This window comes from Rhinolophus sinicus, linkage group LG12 (assembly GCF_036562045.2).
Source record: "Rhinolophus sinicus isolate RSC01 linkage group LG12, ASM3656204v1, whole genome shotgun sequence".
NCBI classification, from domain to species: Eukaryota; Metazoa; Chordata; class Mammalia; order Chiroptera; family Rhinolophidae; genus Rhinolophus; species Rhinolophus sinicus.
Window position 1 is genome coordinate 44601430 of NC_133761.1, and position 21716 is coordinate 44623145.

The 21716-nt window shown below is 43.1% G+C and overlaps 1 protein-coding gene across 5 annotated transcripts in view; it reads right to left on the bottom strand.

Moving 5' to 3' along the window:
* Positions 1-21716, bottom strand: part of PCNX2 (pecanex 2) — a 242855-nt gene that overhangs the window by 178938 nt on the left and 42201 nt on the right. For all 5 annotated transcript variants that reach the window (XR_012490740.1, XM_019712884.2, XM_074316661.1 and 2 more), the window contains 5 exons: positions 19005-19152; positions 18722-18867; positions 16904-16997; positions 6860-6995; positions 626-771 (listed from right to left, as the gene is read on the bottom strand). Coding sequence is in view for 4 of the 5 variants with exons in the window: in XM_019712884.2 (XP_019568443.2) it covers positions 626-771; positions 6860-6995; positions 16904-16997; positions 18722-18867; positions 19005-19152 (670 nt within the window). In the remaining variant the exon portion in view is untranslated. The remainder of the gene's footprint in view (positions 1-625; positions 772-6859; positions 6996-16903; positions 16998-18721; positions 18868-19004; positions 19153-21716) is intronic.

Here is a 21716-nt window from a genome sequence, read left to right on the forward strand (position 1 = left end):
CAGAACTGTACCGCCCTTGAAGATCATAATCCCGTCCTTTCTACCTGGAGGACGGGTGATGGAAGTGGGGCATCCCCTACCTGGCCCCCTCTCCATCATGCCTTAACCAACCTGACCCTCCTCTCACCCCTCCCCACCCAGACACCACATCTCCAACCCACACCATTTTATCTTGAGGAACATGGTAAGCGGTGAGAACGAGGGAAAGGGTGTACAGGAAAGATGGTCAGTTGGAGTTGTCAAAGGGAAGAGGCAGGTATCACTCACTTCCTCTTCTCTCCTCTCCTCTCCCTCCGCACCCAGTCAGGCCACGCCCTGGGCTACACGTGGAGCCTCAAGTTCTGCTACAAAAACATGGCCAGCTGTCAGGACACCAATGCACAATGTTGTCCCCAAAGCTAACCTTACACCTAAATCACCTACCCAGCTCTCGGTGCTCCGTCTCAACTGCTGAACTACCATTTCTACAGCTATCGGCATCCTACTGCTTTGACCTGGACTTCGCACACAGAGGTGCACAACGTGAAAATGTTCCCGTGAGCCTCAGTGCGGCGGGCTTCCTTGGACAAGTGTGCACGAGCACGCTGACCCTCCCCCAGCCCCGGGTCTCCTAGGGGGTGCTTACCGATCAAGCAACGCCAGCAAGGTGAGCCGGTCATACCAGACTTTAATCCACTTGCCGGGGAAAATGATAAACTTGTAAAACTGCTCTCGGTTCAATTTCCCTTGCGTTGAAGAGCATGAAGAGTCTTCTAGATCCTGACTCAGATGCTGTTAGACACCAAAAGAAACAAGGGAGAGAGTTTCATACTGACGTGTTATTGCCATAGATATACCTCATAATTTGAAAGTCCAAACAGCATGCGATGTAAGCGAACGTATTTCATAAAAACGGTACTTGAAGGATAATGATCAACAAGGGTCTTTCTTACCAACAGACTTCATTTCCATGACAATGTACCATTAAGATTATTCTACTCATCATGTCAAAACAGTTAATTAAGGCCTATAAACTGCCATGAAAATAATGCTTACGAAAGATCAGAATTCAACAAACTATCTTAAATGACAATTTGTGAAGTATGTTATTTAATGTAATGTTGAGATAAATATTAAAATTTAATAAGAGTAAAAAGATTTTCATTGCCAATATGTAGGCCATTGGTGGAGACCGATGTAAGAAAAACTGAAATATTTATAGAAAAAATCTAAGCCAATAAAATAGAAATAGGTGGGTTTAAAATGTTTTAACCCCAAATTCATCTATGATTGGCTCTAATCCAGTGGAGAAGAATTCAATTTTGAAACAAAAGGTTTCATGATTTATCTAACAAATATTTAATGAGTGACTTATAAGCATGGCATGACGTTGGGAATAGGAAAATAAAAAGAACATGGTGGACTCTGTCCGTGGTGTCCTAATGCCAGTAAGAAAACATCTCTTAGACATCATAACGGTCACACATACTCAAAACCCCTGAATGCAGGCCAGGCCCAGCACTACCCATCCTAAAAGAGAGCTGGACTCCATGTCTACAATGCAGAGGGGACACTGACCTGGAAGGGACCTGCAGGTGGGGGAACACTGAGGACAGAACAGAAGAGGGAAGAAATCACACCTACCTTTTCTGACACCTGACACAATATTTGAAACAGAAGTAGTTAAAACAGCCTGTTGTGGCATTTCCAGAGACTACACTGGCAACGAAGTATCAATTAATAGTTACTCATTTATTTATTGTCAACGAGGAATAAAATGTTCCATATTGCTAAATTTCTCAGGAGACTAAAGATTACACTTTAAATCTTATGTATTTAATATTGACCTCTGTCATAGCCATCTTCCAAAAATGTGCAGTTTTACCTTCTTGTGCTCTTAAACACAGTCTAGAGGGCGCACTTGAACTTCCGGTAAGGTCAGGTGCGCACCATGTTCACCCTGCAGCACCAGTCAGAGAGAGTCGAGGACCCGGAAGTCCCTCAGGGTATTTTTCCCTACACCGAATGACACCAGGTACCATGCATCCCTCCAGGTGGCTCAGGTGTTTGGAGCCCCGGGCTCCTAACGCAAAGGTCACCAGTTCAATTCCCACATGGGCCAGTGAGCTGCGCCCTCTACAGCTAAGATTGTGAACAACAGCTCTCCCTGGAGCTGGGCTGGAGGTGAGCGTGACCTGCCTGCTGTGGGCTACTGTGTGCTGCCATGGGCTACCGTGACCAACTACTGTCAACCTACTACCTCAGTCAGGGGGAGCGCAAGGCTCATAATACCAGCATCGGCCAGGGAGCTGTGTCTCACACTAGACTGAGAAACAATGGCTTGAACCAGAGTGGGGGGGAAGGGAGGTGGAAGAAGTGGGGGGGGGAAGCCCCAAAAAGTTTAAAAAATACAGTTTTATTAAAAGTTGAGTAGATGCCAACACATATCTTTTAAATGTATGTGAGGTGTAAAGAACAACTATTCAATGAAGACCTGTGTGGCCATCACTCAGTATGAGGAAAAGAGCATGACCGTTAGCATGAAGGTCCCCTGTGGGCCACTCCTGACTCTCCTCCTCTCCCCTCCTCCGTCAGAGCTCACAGCTGTCCTGAATTTTGTGTTCATCATTCCCCTTCTTTTCTCCTGTTTTACAATGCATATATCCAAAACTTCTGTATTGTTGAGTTTTATGGTTTTGAACTTCATAGATATAAACTCCTATCAGATGTATCCTCTGCAACTTGCTGTTTGCTTTTTTCCCTCCATTCCACATTACATTCCTGAGACTGAGAACATGCTGTTCTGTAGCTGGAACATCCATTCTCACAGTTGTATAATATTCCACACAGGGATACGCCATAATGTACTTATCCATTTTACCCTGGAATATGTAGGGGATTTTTCTTTCCATTTTTTTGCTACCACGCTGTTATAAACATTCTTGAACATGTCTCCTGGTACATATGTGCAAGAATTTCTTTAGAATATACACCTAGGAATGGAATTGCTAGGAATACAAATGTCTGACCATACCAGGAAACAAACTGTTTGACTTTTCCAGGAAATACACTCATCTGCCACAAATGGAATAACTGTGGCAATGGAATCATGGAAATGTTCAATTTACTTGAAAACACTTTAGAAAAAAGTAAGTTCTCTAAAGTGACTCTACCAGCTTCCACTACCACCAACAGCTTATAAATGCTGCCCGCTCCACACACCACAATTTGACAGTGTCTGGTCATTTTAATTTTTGCTAGTCTGGTAAGTATAAGGTGATGGTTCATTTCTATTCTATTTTGCACTTCCCTCAATATTAATGAAGCTGAGCATCTTTGTCCATTTTCAGTTTTTCTTCACGAAATCATCTGCCATTTTCTCTATTGGATCTCTGTCTTTCATTAGTTTCTATATGTGTATGTGTGTGTCTATATGTGCATGTGTGTATGTATGTGTATGCATGTGCACACGCGTATGTGTATGTGTGTGTGCATGTATGCACGTGCATGTGTATCTGTGTGCGTGTATGTATGTGCACATGTGTATCTATGTATGTGCATGTGTATCTGTGTGTGCGTGTATGTTGTGCATGTGTATGTGTATGCATGCGTACGTGTGTATTATGTGCATGTGTATCTGTGTGTTCGTGTGTGTTTGTGCACCTGTGTATGTGTGTATGTATGTGCATGTGTGTATGTTTGTGCATGTGTATACGTGTGTGTGCATGTGTGTGCAGGTGTATCTGTGTATGCATGCATATGTGTGTGCATGTGTATCTGTGTGTGCATGTATGTGCACATGTGTGTATGCATGTGCGCGTGTGTATGGTGTGTATGTATGTGCACGTGCATATATATGGATGGGTATGTGTGCATCTGTGTGTAATACATATACTCATATGTGTGCACATAATAGAATCAAAACCTTCATTAGTGATATAAATTATAGATATTTTCCCAGTTTATGGCTTGTTTTTTCATTTTCTTTATGGTGTTATTAATATATAGATATTCTTAATTTAAACAAAATGAAATTATCCATCTTTTTCTAGAACGGGTAAAATTTTTGCAATTTTTGTGCCTTGTTTATCCAATCCCTGTTGACCCCTCGTTTTAAGAACATGTGATTTTATCATCTTTTTTAAGGTTGTAGTTTTGTCTCTGGAGAGGGGACCAGGAATTTTTGTACACGAGATGGGGATAGGGGTCCACTTTCTTTCCCATAAGCAAAACGATTGTTGAAGTGCCATTTATTAAGATGCACATCCTGTCCTCACCAGGTTACTGGTATACCATTATCTATGTCTGTGTGTTATCGCAGCCTTTAAATTCTCGATTAGTTTTTGTTACCCCATTCTTTCCTCCATCTTCTGGATTTCTGATGAGGAGTACGATGGCCCTTCTTACGCTGACCTCCATGCTTCTTCACCTCCTTTCCTATTTTCCTCTTAGTCTCTCTGCACTACATCTAAATAATTTCTTCAGCTCTCATTTCCAGTTTACTAATTCTCTACTCTTATGTGTCAAATTTCCTGTTAAATACTTGAACGTTTTATTTTCATTATTGTATTTTTCACTTCTAGTATTTGGTGCTTTTTCAGATCTGCCTGGTCATTCATTATATGGCCTTTTGCTTCTTATCTTTTCAATCTCTTTCATAGTTTCTTTATACATTAGACCTACTGGATCCATATTCTGAATCTGATCATTACAACTTCTAAATTCATTGAGTGTCTGTTTGTGTTTTCTGTTGATTTTGCATGCTTTTATTCATATTGTCGTGCTTTCTAGTATATTTTATAACTTTTCACTTAATCTTATTTTCCTTGGGTCTTTATTAGTGTGGAGTCTTTGAGAACAATATCAAAGCTCTGTTCTTCCACGTTAAAATGTACCCTAGTTCCTGCGAGACACTTGGAGGCAACACCAACCTGGTACCAATTTAAAACAAAATTTTGGTTTGAGGTGTTTGGACCCTCCATGTCTTATCAATAAGGGCTGCAAACCTCCATGGAAGTTATCTTGAGGTTACTAAGTCTTAAGAGAGATTTCTGCCCCCTTCACCAACCGAGGTTTGAGGGTTTGAGGCAGACAGTTCTCTAAACAGCCGGCCAGGGGGCGTGGTGATGACCCAGTGTGTTCAGTTAATTCTAACAGTAGGGTGCCGCTTCTTGGGGCCCCAGATTGAGTGCTTCGACTCCCCACATTGTGCTTTGTCAACCTAATATGAAAAGCAGTGGACCAGCCCTACTGGGACCCACCCCCCCACCCCCAGGCTACTTCCTGCAGTGCACACTCATTTTTCCTGAGTCAGGGAAAATGCAAATTTCTCAGAGAAAACCCACATTCTTCAGGGCCCCCCCCATGCACTATGACTTGTGGGGGGAACGTAGTGGCAGCTGAGGTGGGGGCTGAGCACAGGGCGTGGAGGGCACATGTTGGGGTCGGGGCACACGGGAGCGCGTGGAGGTACAGGAAAGACGAGTGAGCCTCCAAGACACTGGTGGGGGCAGGGAGGCAGAGAACACAGGGCCCTCAGAGCTGGGGACTAATGGCTGGGTCATGGACCCCACCACCCCACTCTAACTGGACAGGGGCAGCCACGTCTCCGCAGGCACCACACAGCTCGCCTGGTGAGCAGGCTGGTGCCAGGCCTGTGAGCAACACTCCCACCTCCACGTGCCTCTGGATCTAGGAAAGCTTCCTACACCCAGAGATTCTGGGCAGGAGGAGAGAGAGGTGAGAGCGAATACAAGGAAGGGAAGAAATAGCCCTGAAGACTGATTCTTTGAATTAATGGAAAGCTGGCTCCCACCAAAACTCCTTCAAACCTGAAAAGGCTGAGTTATGTTTCCCTGGCTTTTCGAGGCCCCTCCTACCAGCCCCACTCCCACCTGGTCAGCAGGAATGAGGACCCCAGAGCAGCATGCCCTCAGAAGACAGCACAACATTTTTTTCACACATCTGACTAATAGCATATAAATTTCAACCCACTATACTATCAAGCACCTTTTGGAAAAATTTGGTTAAGCAATCACAATAAAACTGTATTATTTTCTCATGAGATTCTCTAGAAGAAATCAAAACACTGTCAGGAGAAAGGTAAACACAACAAAAAAGAAACTTCACCTAACCTGACAGTATCCCATGATAACCCTCTCCCCCAGACTGTACCAACTGAAATCCACCTTTCTTGGCGGCGTGGCCTGTGCTCTGTCTTTTCTCAGGAATCCTCTCCACACTCTGTCTCCCAAGGGCCCAGGACTTAATCCGTAGCTCTGAGCTCATGGCTGCTGTTTTACCCCCATGTCACCTTTGCTCTGCCTCCCACGACTCTCACCAAAGGTGTACTGAACAAGTGAAGGGAGGTTAGTAACCTCCCTCCCAGTGAAATAATGGAGTGCTTCGTATTGTAAGCCCCTCGATAATGTCGTTTCCTCCGAGAACAAAGTCTCCCAAGTCAAACATTTATCTTTAAGAATCTCTGAGTGCTTACTAGATAGGCCATAATAAATCAATAGAAACCCAGATATTTTCTAAACCATGAAAAACCAAAAAGCTTAGCATCCTAACCAAGTGAGCTCTTACGGGATGTGTGCATCCCAGCACCCAAAGATCAATGTCAATGAATTGCTAATGTGTTTGGAAGAGCAATTGAGACAGCGGCCCTCCTGCTGGTATCCACAGAAGGGTGTCTGTTACTTAAATGGTTCCTTTTCACGTTCGTTCAGTAGACAGACGACCATGCAATCACATATCCACAACCCAGTGAAGTCAGAATTCAGGGCAAGCCCTGATAACGCTGTTAACTAATCCATCCTGCAAACAGCTGTCAAGGTCGCTGCTTCTGGAACGCTCACACAGCGATACTGGAACGTACCCGTGGGGTCTCCGGCTGGGTCCTCCGAGCCACCATCAGTAACAGCTGCTGCTGAAGCGCACTGACTGCATGGTCCCCAGAAGAAGGGTCTGGACTGTCCGAGGTGGACGTGCTGGCGGAGCTGCTCTGCATCCCTCTGAGGATGGGCAAAACAGAAGCTCGGTTACCCGGAGGTCCGGAAGTCACCTGTTTCTTATACACACGCACCAGAGCACTCGGGATCCCCAAGCACTCAGGAGTTGAAAATCATGTGTACAAGCTCCCTTCCAGCAGAAGGGCGGTCCTCTTGCACACACACACGTTATGCAGGCTGTTCCGGCTGCGTGTGCCACGGGGTAGGGAGGCACCACCCTACTACTCTGTATGTTTAATGGTGGGGTGGTGGTGGCAACAGTTTCCAGCCTCATATTTTATGAAGACAATAAATAGTGGGCTGGATAATTCCCAAGACACCCATCAGAAATGAGTGGTCGTCTAATATCTCTGCTACCTCCCGGCACGCCCACCCCACCCCTAAGCAAAGAAATGTCACATTAGGCAAAAGAAATGCCTCCGGTAACTGAAAGAGAGGACATTATTAAGTCAGTTGTGCCCTCCATCGAAATGGTTGTATTGTCTTTAATCGCCTCTAGATTGACAGAACTTAAGTGAACAGAACTCCTTAAGCATGTCCAAGCCTGGCATCCTTCCTTTGGCCCAGAAAGCAAAGAATGAGGACGCACTTCCCATCTGCCTTTCTAGCAGGTGCCAGTAACGTTGAGGAGACAATGGTGGCTGTCCACCCTACATTCCTTTCTAACAGAACTCCTGCTGACATAACTCCAGTTCATTCCATCACCTAAGAGCGTGTGCTCAGGAGGAGGGACAGGTCCCTCCCTAGCACCAGCGGTAAATCCTGGTCACTTACCACCCACAGGTACCTGCATTCACCCTGGCCGGTGCCTGGCTTTGGAAGGGGAGTAAACACTATTCTAAGAGGCCACCGGGGAACAAAGGTCAGTCAGATACGGAGAAGGGCAAGTTTTTCTATTTCTTAAAAGGTAATTAAAGTAAGAGGCCATCTTTCCCGGGCTTTTAGCTCTTCTGTGAGTAAGGAACATGGGGAGCTGCAGCGGCCACACTGTCATCGTGAGGGACAAGCCTGTGGATAGACGGAGCCCTGAGGACAGCAGAGGGGAGAGATGCAAAGAAACTGGTCTCTTGATGACCAACCAACAGTGCACTGACCATACCTTTCGACTTCCTATTTTCTGAAATAACACACCTTGTTGTTATTTAACCCACTTTGAATTTGGGTCTTATGTTACTTGCAGCCCAAACCACCTCAAGAAAGCAGATACTACATTAATGCAATCACCTTCTGGTTTCTAATCTCACATTTCATTGTGTCTCTGGCAAGTTTTTGGATCTTTCTTTATCCTAACTCCTTACTGATATATTCATAAATATACAAATAGTCCATAGGAACAGTGTTTAAAATATTTCCACTATTGATTCACACACACACACACACACACACACACACACACACACACACACGGATATCTCTACATTTGTTTAGGATGTAATTTATGACTATTTGATGATACATTCAGTAAAGATCCCCTTGCAAATGACCATTTAGGAAAAATCATATGTTAAAGTCAGGGCTTAAGAAACAAATCAGGTGGGTTAAAAACTCTCTCCTTCTGTTACATGGGTGATTATTCCGTAAACAGTACTTTTGCTTCTTGTCTATACTGTCCATATTCGTGGTATAAAACCTTCAGTAACAGAGCAAGAAAACAGGTTTTACAAAGACGTTCATTTTAACGTTTCTGCTTTGTAGAGACAATACTGACCACTGTAAGTGTCATTTCAGAGTGAAATACAATAGGATTGAAAGTGCCTTGTTAATACAAATTCAGAGAAACCTAAAACTCAGCAAATGCCAGAATGTCACAAAAACCAAAAGATTCATTTTACTTCGTTGGAGGTGTTGACTACAAACAGGCAGGTGTGGGATGAAAACGTGTGCTCCTGTGAAAAAGATCTAGAACGTGTACAGCGCCCTCTATAGCCACTGAAACAAACTACAGTTGACTCTTGTGAGCTGTAACGCGGGGCTACTTGTCTGTGTCAGAGCAACCCGCCCCCTGCTGGTGCCTCCTGCTGGGAAACACGATGCAAACGGAAGTGTCCATGACACTCCAGCTTAATTTCTGCATGTTATTTAGCACGTTTCTGATTGCTAAATAATAGTCATAAATAACATTATTTTCTTATACAAGCCATTAAAAAATCCTATGTAAAAACTTAGGGGTTGGTTTTCTTTTCAAAATCTTTGGGATGAAACCTAGATTTCAACAGAACTAGGCTTGACTATTCACTCTACTACTTACTAAAGCTTGTTGTTCCACTACCTCACGTCCTTATCTATAAGATAGCGAAGCTACTCCCCCACAGGGCTCGTGGTGAGAATTAAATCAGACCAGGGACGTAAAATACCATGGTTCCCCCAAGACATTAGACACTGAACATCCACACATAACCTTTTTATATCCTTCTGCTGAAATAGGACCTGACTTTGCTTATTCTCATATTGAATAGCAGCATGACTCCTATGCTTTTCCCACAAATAACATGAAATCTAGTTTTCTCTATTAGCAGGAATGGAGGAAGGTGTTTTGCCCTCAACTTACACCTAATTCTTTTGATTTTATGAAGACAGGCTCAAACAGCACATTAAGTTCCCTCTTCATGAACCTCTTTGATAAGAGCTGCATATTCCAGACAAGTCCTGACATCATTAAGTAAGGTCCTCGTCTGAGCTGTATGACCAGTTTGCCGTCACGAGAAAACCTGTGTCGTCACCTGTAGAGAGCTTCCTGTCTGGCCAGCAGGCGCCCCTGAATGCTACAGGAAGCATCACTCAGCCGACAGGGACTTACCCCTTACTTAGAGCGAGTTCTCTGGGGACCTGAGGTCCAGGGCACCTGCCTGTCCACGCAAGAACCGGGAGGCCACGAGGTCACAAAAATCACGGAGTGCCCAGGAGTTTTCCTACCAACCTGGGAAGAATGCCTCCCTATCTTCTTTTACTTGTAGCTCTTCTCAGACTATTTGTTGTTTATTTGCCGTTTTTCAGCCATGGGCTGTGAGCTGCATCATTACAGTCTGCTTTGCTAGAGGATAGCAAAGATACCCCCACATCAATCAATATAATGTGAAGGTGCTAAGCTCCGAGAGATGTTTCTTCCCAGGAAATAGCAATGGGAATGGAAATACTCCATTTCCATTTGTAGTAAGTACACTCTGCACATGACAAAGCGACACTCTGCACACATCACAGTGACACTCTGCACACGACACAGCGAAACTATACATGACACAGCGACACGCACACATCTGGTCTTGATTAGCCTGCTCTCTGGTAAATCTCTGGCAAACTAGTTTGGCTCAGGGTTATAGCATAGATAAAATGATTTAAACTAGATTGAGCCCAGAGCAATGGCAGAAGTGGAAACTACAAGAAGGAAATAAAGATGAACAAGGGGCTAGAATCTAGTCTGGGCCGGAATAGTGCGCTTCTATATGGGCAGAGTTGGGTCCCAAATTGAGGGTGACAATGATCCACCATATTGTACCCCCAGGTTTTCACTCATCTAAGTGACAAATAATCAAAATACCTGTGCTTCTACATTTTCCACTGATACGGGAATAAATCCCTGAAATTCTTCATCTTCCCCAGAGATCTCAAAAATTACAGCCCAGGAGCTGGAGGGAGAGGGACTCTCTTTTTCTGCCGATCCTGCCTTGTTTTTCAAGCTTACTCAGGGGACACGGGAACAAGCCACCCAGAGGGCAGCCTAGAAAGGAAAGTCACAGCAACACGTTCAATATGTAGGATATTTAAATAAAGCAGCCCTGTTTTGAAAACTACAGCCGGTTATTTAGAATTTTCACAGGGACTGTTGTTTTAAAGTCTGCAAACAACTCTCCTTTTATATGACAGCAAAATTCATCTGTGCGTTTGTGATAAAGACACCGGAGTGGGAGCCGCCAGGGCCACCAGCATGGGGGCTGAGTGCCACCGTGTGGCGGTCGGGGCTATGACCACGAAAGCCGGCCCCGCTGTGTCACAGGGATTCCTCCTGGGGAGTCAGACAACATGTCTCAGAGAACAGAAGTCTTTCTAGAATCAACCTCATACACCTTCCATCCTTGTGACTCTATGCCTGGATGGAAACTTCATCTCTCTCTAATGTGTCTGAGAAAACAAAATGAGGATTACAGTGGAAGGGTCCAAGAGCAACACCTGAAAAACAAGACAGGGCACAGAAATTTGGAATGGCAGAAACCCTTCATGGGCAAAGCTCTGGATGGTCATCTGCTTCTTCCACACACTTCCACCTCTGTGTGATCAAAGGTGCCAAGAACCCACAAAAGTTCTTTAATGTAAAGCAGTAACACACAACTCTATTCTGCAAGTCAACGGTGACGCAGCTATACACACACTCTCAGATATTTATAATTAGGGATGAAATTTTCAACTTGTACTTGAAGGGGTTAGAACTGGGCATCTCCATTATGGGAATTCACAACATTTTATTCTACATTTTGAAGACCCAGCTCACTAACTTCAGTGCTCAGCAATCTCACTCAGCTACTCCAAACCAGGGGTCACGATTACTTCTGACTAATGTAAAAAAGACAGCCGAAAAGAGATGATTATTTTTGCAATTTTCTGCCTGTTTACCCGTTTTGGGAACCAGGCACATATTTAAGCATTGTGGCTTTAAAGGGCTTTCCTGAGAGTTGATCCCAATAATAAGGGAGGTCTTATTGAGATAAGAGTCCTGGAGGCTGCTTAACGTCAACAAAAGAGCAAGAATTCTGAGGAGGCAACAAAGACTAAGCACAACTTTCAGTGTGGAGTACACATCACGGTTGGTTTAGAGATTTGGGACAGTTTTCAAAAATAAGCCCAACTTAGAGCCAGAATAATACCTGCTTCGATATGTGCTACAGCTGCTCAAACAAATAAAAGAATACCTTATTACCCAAGCTACTCTACTTTTTAAATAAAACGAAGCTGAGGTATGAAATTCCCCAATTAAAAGTCCTGGAAACGATTTGCCCCAGAATGAGTCTTCCATTCGGTCGACGACACGTCTACTTTATGAGTAACAGACGCTTAAAGTACATGCGGATATCATGTCTTCCCATAGGATTTCCCTGGAGAGCATATGCTATGCATCTTCTATGCATTTTCATTAGAGCGCTTGTGATGCTGGAAAAGCTGGATTAATTCTGAAGCGTGGCTACATATCTTCCACAGAAGGAGCTCTGCCACGTGACTTGGAAGAATTTATAGACAAGAGAAAATGCAAATCTTTGCTGAGTAAAAAAAACCCCAGAAACTATGAAGCTTTAATTGCAAGACCTACAGGAGAAATAAAAAAGTCTGCTCGAAAATGAACCCTTTAGACACACAAAAAACCCCTCAACTCTCCAGCCAGACAGACCACTGCAACTTCGATTTTCAAGGCAGATCAGTAACTTCCACCTTCTAGATTAGCTCCTTTTAGACTCTGAGCTCCTGAATCAACCCTGTGTCCTGGACAATGAGACACTGAAGTGAATTTATCTTCTGCACATTCTTCCAGGTAGCAACCCTAATGCTGTAATTCAAGCCATCATTCCCTCATTCTAGTTTCCGGTGGAAACAGAACTCCGTTAGATAATGTTACCTATGGTACCTATTAACGGACAGCTATTGTAGAACCGGAAAATGCTGCTTCTGTTTCTTTGGCAGCTCATGAGAAATGTATTGGTTCCCACAATGACAGCGGGGCCAAGGAGGGAAATTTGTTTCCTCTCCTGGTTTCCTCCAGGAATCCCCAAAGAAACATGGAAGTTACATTGCAAACAATTCCCTATTCATACTTGGGAGTCAGGGACATAAAACTGTCACATGGCAACCAGGCTTAACAATGACAATGAATGGCTTTCTGGCCAATGAGAAGAATCGCTGCTTTAATGGCCTAGTTGGAGGCAATCCCGGCTGTTGCCTTACAGGGAAAAGGCTACTTTTCCAGTATCTTCCATGGCTGAATGGCTTAGAATCAGCCCCAACTAGGAATCCTTCCAAGTTCAAAATCAAAGTTGATGTTTACTATAGTAGGAAAACTCACAATCTAATGGCATTAAAAGGCAAGGATATAACATTAAAGTACCTCCTCTAAAATTGCCAAATGTTGGAACACCAGGTTAACAGGAAGAAATACAGTACTTAGCCACCTTAACATCTCCTAAAGTGACTCATAAAAGTGCTAGAGGGAGGCTTCCTCCGGCCTCAAGTCAGGGTCTTTTGCTGCATAAAGTGACAGTGAACTGCCCGCCCCCCACCACATATGCAGAAACAGACACACGGACAGACACAGACACACACAGACAGACACAGACACACAGACACACAGACAGACACAGACACACAGACGAGACACAGACACGGAGAGACACACAGACAGACAGACAGATACAGACACAGAGACACAGAGACACACAGACACAGAAACACAAATAGACACAGACACACAGAGACACAGAGACACAGACACACAGAGACACACAGACACTCACACACAGAAAGACAGACACACACACAGATACACATAAACACAGGCACACACACAGACACATACAGACACACACAAAGACACACACAGGTATGTTAATGCAGGGATTAAAATATTTCCATTGAGCCAACTTGCTTGCTTTTATCCAATTTCACAACAATTTTTCTTTCATAAAAAGAATTCAAAGATACCCAAATCATCATTTCATCATGAGCTTTCACGATATCTGAGGCATATTACAAATCCAAAGAAATGAGCCTCCCATGAAGGGTGGCATAGCTTTTAACACCTCCAAGTCTGGGGAGGCGTCTGACGCTGCTGGAATATCCATCGTAAGCCTGACAGACAGCAGTTTAAATCCAGAAGATCACTGACTCCACATAGGACCGAGCCCTTTTTACTGAGCATCAATTAAACAGATGGCTGCCCCTTAACTGCTTTTCCAGAACTGCCTAGGGAACAGCTTCAATGCTATCATTTTGCTAAGTGTAGTGACTAGTTTTGTGCTCATGCACCAAACAGGAAGCACTGTACATCTCCTGTGCCCAATGGGCCACTAAATTGCCAGAACACCTGTAACAGAGTCTACTCTGAAGGACTAACTTATTTCAAAGAGAAGATGGTGTAGAGAGCATGTATACTCTCAAATAATATGTTCTACAAATAATAGCAAATACATATATTATTTTATTTTATCTCGGAAGACTAGAAAGAGAGGAGACTATGTGCCATTATGTTCCGGAACTCTTAAGACCAACGCCATATCAAGTTACCTTGGGGCAGAGCAGGTGCTCAAAGACTTTGAACTTGGCAAGTTGGCACCAATGAGGCTAGTGGACCAAGGCCTTTTTTATCAGAATGTTCCCAGACAGGAATGTTAGAGAAGACCAGGGATGTTAGTTTCATAAAGCTTTTCTTGAAGGGCAAAGTGGCTTCCATAAGTCTTGATCATAATTCTCTTTAAAGAAACTCGGTAATTAATTCAATTGCCACTTTACCAGAAAGAGAGCGTCCTCAGGGCTCATCTGTTGATTTTTGCCCAGCATCCATCCACCCTACTCCAAATCTCCCTCTGAAAAGCCACCCCCATCTCAGAGGGAACCCACAAATCCAGCTCTGTATGTAGACCCAAGCCAAGTACTTGCCTTGGTGATTGGACTCAAGCTACGTGGCCCGATCAGAATCAATCAGATGTGAAGAGACCTACATTGGGGCTCATGGGAAAGAAGCATGCTGTTACCGCTGGTCTTGAATGAGCAGACATAAGGTCTGGGGCGGCTATAGGCATCTTTTAACCACTAGGGTGAGGTGTCTGAGAGTGGTATCAAAACAGAGGAACAGGAGGAGTATGATGGAGAAAGAGATTCCATCCTTGAAGACATCTACCCAAGACATCTCAGTTACATGGTCCCAAAATCCCCACATTGATGAAGCCTGTTTGACCTGGAGTTCTCTCGTGTGTAACAACAGGAAGGATCTAACAGTTGTACGTACGTGAAAAGGCAAAGCTAGGATGGGACTGACATTCTGGGACTCCCCTCACGGCTTCACAGGAAAGCTCAGCATAAACACAGTCGGCAGGCACCCCAATACCCCAGCAAGGCCCCTTCCTAACCTCGCAGGAAGCTCTTTCACTGACAGCAAATGAAGGCTGGCAAACCCAAGCCCAGGCAGGTCTCGAAAGAGAGTGCAGGTTAAAGAGAACGGAGTTCTGATATGGAAAGGAATGCAGAGGAAACGAAGAAAACAAGAGTTGGAAGAAACTTCATAGAGAAGTCAAGGGGAGAACGAGTTAGCGGGTGGCTCTGGGTGAGGCATGGTTTAAGGAAGTGGGGCCCACTCTCTAACTCTTATCTGCACGCTGTATATTTTAGCTTTTTAAGGCTCTGGACACGTGGCCTTACGCTAACTGGCATTACCTTTACCGGCAATTGTCGTTCAAGTATTTACCTATGGGAAAGGTGAAGTCCATTTATCCAGGAAAAGAAAAATAGACAGTTGTGTAACTTTATTTTGGGATAAAATAAGAGGCTTACATTTGTTCTAATTTAGATTAAAAACACTACAGCTTTCAACTGAGGATCACAGGATAATCTGGCAGCTTTCAAAGCTGTGTTCACATGTGACTAAACATTTTGTCTGAGAAAGCTGCCACTTTAGATGACTAAACTCATCAAACCACTGCAACAGAATAGCCTAAAAGTTGGAGCTAAGAGGGGGATGGCGAACCTCCCATGCTTTTTGGCTGGAGAAGGAGAACTTTGTTTTCTGTGTTGATTGGTACGTGGGTACCTGAGGGAAACAGAGGAAGAGTGGAAAGCAGGTAGGTGATGGGAGAATATGCCTGTTCCCCGGGGCAGTGATTCTGGACACAGCGGCTGCTTTAGGATTGGGGCCCAGTTGCGACTGTGTGGCTGGGAAGCCGTCGCCTGTAGTGCCCATCTACCGGAAAGGCTGATGGCAGCATTCCTAAGTAGGTCAGAGGTGGCAGGGACGGCAAGGAGGGAACACCCTGAAAGGCTGGCACAGGACAGAATTCCACCGGAGGCAAAGGACAAAGCCAAGAACAAGGACAGCCTTCATTCTAGGCACCTGGGAGGCTCCCCTTGAATTCCCCATACACACCCGGTCAGGAAACTTTGACCTTGAAGGAACATGGAACCACAGGATCTGGAACTAAGGTTCCTATAACTCCCTTTACACACCCCAGGCGTGCAGCCTAAGGCATTCCAGGTACACCACAAAGGTCTCTCATAAACCCTCAAATAGACACACAACCTTCAAGAAATGTACATGAAAAATTTACTTCCACACCTAGAACAGGCAACCGAGGCATATCCACATGGCTTAGCCTCAAAGAATCCTCCAGTCCAGGCTGAGCTGAGTCCAGTCTGCCACTGGTAAGACTTACGGCTTGCCCAACGCCACCAGTAATCCTTGTGTGTTCTAGATATGCAAGATAAATGAATAACAACTTAACTAATGTAATTAAGAAAGTTATTCAATGCATTCTGAAGGAAAACAGAAAATATGTTTATTAATAGAAAATCTATCTACAAAACAGCTGGCCTTCATTAGTGCAGATGACAACTAAGCACATTTCTAATCCATTCCTTGGGGAAAATTTAATAATGTACAGAGAGCTGCATCTTAGCTGACGGAGCAATGCTGCATACACCAGGCTCCTCTGTTTATGACCACAGGTACTATTCACCTTTGGAAGTGGCTATTACGAAAATGGTTCTGTTTAGTTTTGATTGTTCTACAATGTCAGATTTCCCTTCACACAAAACACACATACTTTGACACCTACAAACATATTAACATATTCATTCCAGGACCATCACTTCCTTCACAGTCAGAAGAAGCTGCATGTCCCCCAGCAACGCAACAGCCCCCAGACCTGAAAACAGAGCTCACTTACCCAGCAGGAGAGAAACCGTCATACTCAGATGGCTGATGCTGGAAAGGGCCTTCTTTCTGATTGCCAGACTTTAAATAACAGGATCTAATTTCCCCTACAAAATCACAAGATTTCAGCAGAAAATACTACACGGTTATTTGCGTATGATCATTGCAGCTTATGCTTCAAGTTAGAGGGAACTCATTTTGAACTATTTTAATAAAAATCATTGGCAATCTGGGTCCATTCTTCAGATTTCTCCACAGAATGTGTAACTTAACTAAGGAAATCTTCCTGCCATACCTCTCTGATGATACGCTTAGACAAGTGACTTAGTATTTAATTGCTTTTGATTAATTAATTTGTACCATCTCTCAATTCACTTTTTATATACTGTCTTCAATGCATTTTTTGCATGTTCCCTTCATGCATCAGTAAGATCTATGTATGCTGGAATTGGGTGTTCTTTTGTATCAGTTGCAAAACGAGGCTCATTAAGCGTGTGGTTTTGACTGGTGCACCACGTGCGGTGGCCCTACCTTTCAATTTGCAGCTGAGCAGTGGCACAGCATACTGACTGCTGTGTCAGCCTGGTAATGAGGAAAAGCAAGAGATGGAATTAATTTGCAGCTAAATGAGTCTGCTAAAGAGGTTCTGGGTATCGAGGTGTGAAAATCAGTTCACTCAGTAAATGCACGCAGTCTCTCCCAGAAGAGACTTTAGGAGTACCTGCTTCAGGTGGCACAGGGATGTCGTTAACCTTGTCTCTTATGAGCAGCCAGAATGTAGGCTGGAGGCTGGACCCCACGTAAGGTCCCTCCCACCAAGGGACACCTTACCGATGGCGACCACCCACCACTGCAGGCCCTGACAGTGGTGGGCTGTACACCATAAAAGTTTCTTTGCGTTTCTGCAGATTCAAAAGCACTTAAATGACAACTACGGATCTATGATCAGGTACCATGTGACTTACTATCCAAAGCAGGATCTTTTTGAGAGTAAAATGCTGTGCATTCACTGATCCATAAAGGGCTTAAGCCAAAACCCATCCTGGAAAAACTAGGACCTATATCCCTTATCTATAGGACTCTGAACTTGCCACTTAATGATCTTTCTTTTTTTCTTTCTTTCTTCCTCCTTCCCTTCCTCCCTCCCTTCCTTCTATTTTAAGTTCTTTTTATAACAAGGATTGATAAAAATATATCAAGGTCATATTTCAATACATATCCAAAAATATTTACTAGGTGCTGGCCACTGCCTTTCTGAAGTTTACAATTGTGAGGGGGGAAATGTCACTAATCAAACAATTACAAGTCAATAAATAATTATAAGCTGTAATAGTATCAAAGAAAGAAAAGGATAAGGTGTTCAGACAGCAAAAATCAGAACCTGTTATGTCTGGGGAGTTCAGGCAAGGTTTGTCCTGAAGAACTTTCTTCAGAACTGAGATCCCAGGGATGAAAAGCACATTGTTGACATAGGGACGTGGTATGTGTAAAGGCCCTGAGGCAGGAAAGAGCACACTCTGTTCTAAGAACTTTATATGTGAACAATCGTAGAAGTAAGTGTCTTCCTGCTCCGAAGTCTAGTACTCAGGTGGGGAGAGCACGTAGAACCCCACAAAAGCTGCCCGTTTTGTCAGAGGGGCAATAGATTGGGGGAGGGGGGTTATCACTTTGTGAGGGGTGAAATGTCTAACTAGTGCCTTGTTCTGTACACATAAATAACTAATACACATAAATAAATAATTTAAAATTTTAAAAATTAAAAAAAGAAAAAAAAAAAAAGCTGCCCATTTTGCCCCTTCTTCCTCATTTGTAAAGAGCTCTAAAGACTCACCGTGTTCACCAATGAAGACATGCATAGCATCCACAGATATCTCGTCTTGCACAGATGTTTCAGGCCCACTGATGACTTGCAAGACAGAACTATCTTGTTGGGAAGTTACCCTGTAGATTATCTGTCTTTGTCTATTGCCCTGAAAACTTAACATATATAAAAGGTTCAAAAACCATTAGGAACTCCCCCTTATCCTTAACAGAGCATTAAAAGAAGCAGCCAGTAAGTGAGGCTGTCTCACGCTTTGCAGCAACACGAAGCTAAATAAGTAAGTTATCCTTACAGGGCCGTGATCTTGGCAGGCTCGGTGAGCACAGGGCTGGTGCTAGTATGGTCTTGACTTCGCACGTCCGGTTTTCCTTGCTTGGAATTGCGTCCACTGGGCTTTTCACTTTCCAGGGTTTCCTCCTTTTTCTCCGGGGAGCACTTATCTGAAAAACATTGCTTTGTGTGTTAATATAATATTAAGTAGGAAATCAACATGAAAGCACTTGGAAATAAGTTACCAAAATTGAAACAATAGATAAAGAATCTAAGTAGTTCCTATGAATTCAGAATGCACTTAAATACATTTTTGTTTTATTAATTATGTAAATACCTAAATATATTTGAGAAACAGAAGAGTCTATGTGTTGGAGACATGTTGTTTAGACATTCACAGCCACCAACTACTTTATGTACCAATTTGGGGACTCGTCTGAAATGCCTCTATTGACCCTGGCTTATCAGGTTGAGAGTCATCAATTTAGATTACTTAGGCCTGAAAGGTTCATTAGTCATAAATGAACAGCATCAGATGAAAAAAAAAAATTACATAAACAAACCTGGCTATTTTGGAGCAAGATCCCATTTACTATTTTAAAATCTTATCAGTCTTTCCTTCTCACTCATTCTCCAAATCAAAATTTTCTAGCTAAAGGTAGAATTGGTCCCTTAATAAAGTAGGTACTTGGTAAGTAGAGTTGACTTGGAACTCCACGCTTGGCACTGTGGAAGAAGACACATGAGATGCTACACCTGCTCCTTGCCTTGAGAATATTTTCAGGTGAGTAAGAAGTCCAAGGTCAACAGGTACAGATGGCTTTTTAGAATCCTCTTTAAATGATGGACAAAAAATAAGATTCTTAGCTTACACCATTATCCCAAATGGAATCCTCCCCTAAGGGTCAGCCCTCCTTTGTCTGAGGACACCCCCCAATGGCCACTTTCAGGGTCACAGTGGCCACTGTGTTCCCATGACCAAAGACACCAACAGTTACCTTCTTCTGAGCAAAATTTTGCCTGAGACCATAACTGAGTGATTTGAACCCGCAGACCCCCTTCAAGACATGCTGTTCAGAAAGCAAACCAAGGTCTGCCTAGAACCTCAAAAAGCAAAATTACGTTAGCTTCCCTGGTTATAAATGACATCGTTATGTATATAACGGAGTTGTTCATCCTTAGACTTCAAGTAATTAGAGAAACATTGCTGTCCTCATGTGAGTCCTGAAGATACATACTCTTACCACATCTGCAAAATACCATTAGAATTTCTTGGGTACAAAAATGTTTCCATTCCATTTGACAGCTTGTCAAGATAGAAGTTTTCACAGTTTTCATGAAACACATTTGTGAAAAAGTACTATCATAACAAATAGCTTCAGCCAGTAATCATGTCACATAACAAGCTGCAGAAAGGCACACTTAACACAGCTCTGCCCTTTCACACCACAAGAATTTGGAATCATTTCTTCACATCTCTTTATAGCTTAGTCTCTCCCTCTCTTAAATGGGTACATTACTCATATATGTCAACATAGAGACTATTTTTTCCTTTTCCTGTTAAAAATACATTTTTAGGAATGCTCTGCTTATAAAAACATACACATTAATTTTATAAAATTTAAAATAGAGAAAACAATTTAAATCACTCTTAACCCCACCATGCTGATATAGGAGCCAATTTGATACATATCATAGCAGTCTTTCTTTCTATGCACACACACTTGTTTTTTTACAAAAATTAAGTCATAATATGGATGTTGTTTTCTAATTGTTATATTTATCTTAAAGTATTGTAAATATTTAATGACATTAGACATTCTTCTATGTCATCCAAAAATATTAGTTCTATATTACATTGATACAGTATACTTTATTGAACTAGACCCCTATTGTTGTAAATTTAAATTGTTTCAATTTTTCTATACTATAGGTAATTCTTCAGTAAACATCTCTACATTAATTCATAATTATTTTCTTAGAAAGTCTAGAAAAGACTGAATATACAAATGGACAACGGCCAAAATATATATATATATAAATAAATATATATATAAAACTCTGACCCACAATATACAGCAACTGCCCCATAAACCAACCCATTGTCTCCAGCAACCATCCCAGGAAGCCAATATACTATGTACAAGTCACACTTGTAGGAAGTCAGACCACTATTTTTGGCAAACTCTCTAGGAAGCCAAACAATAACCCCTATAACAATCGGCCCCAAATGAGTAGGACTTGATTAATAACTGACAGCTTCCTTAATTTCTGTTCCTGCTTCCAACTTAGGACCAACCAGAGAAACCAAACACATGTCCCTAACCTATCACATGGGAGGCACTTGTCAGCCGCCTCCGGCTTCCCCAGGCCAACAGCCCCAATAGGAGCACACCAAGAACCTTCCATTTTCCACCATGAAGCTTCCCCTCTCCTCTGGGTATCTCTGAGTCTCTGCCAAAACACAAGTGATGGAGGCTGACTCCCTTGCTATTGGGGGCTCTGAATAATAACAGCCTTTGCTTTTCTCATTTGGTGGGTCTTCCTATATCTCCACAAAGTAAAATAAAGCTGTATCAAAACCAAACCAAGCCATGGTTTTAAAGTCTTTTGATGAGTGTGTGGTTTTCCGTAGCCTGGAACTTTAGGATATCCCCAAGTCCTGAAGTAAACCCTCCAGCCCTGTGGAGAGGACCTGGGTAGGAAATAAGAGTACAGTAGAGAGAACTGGGAA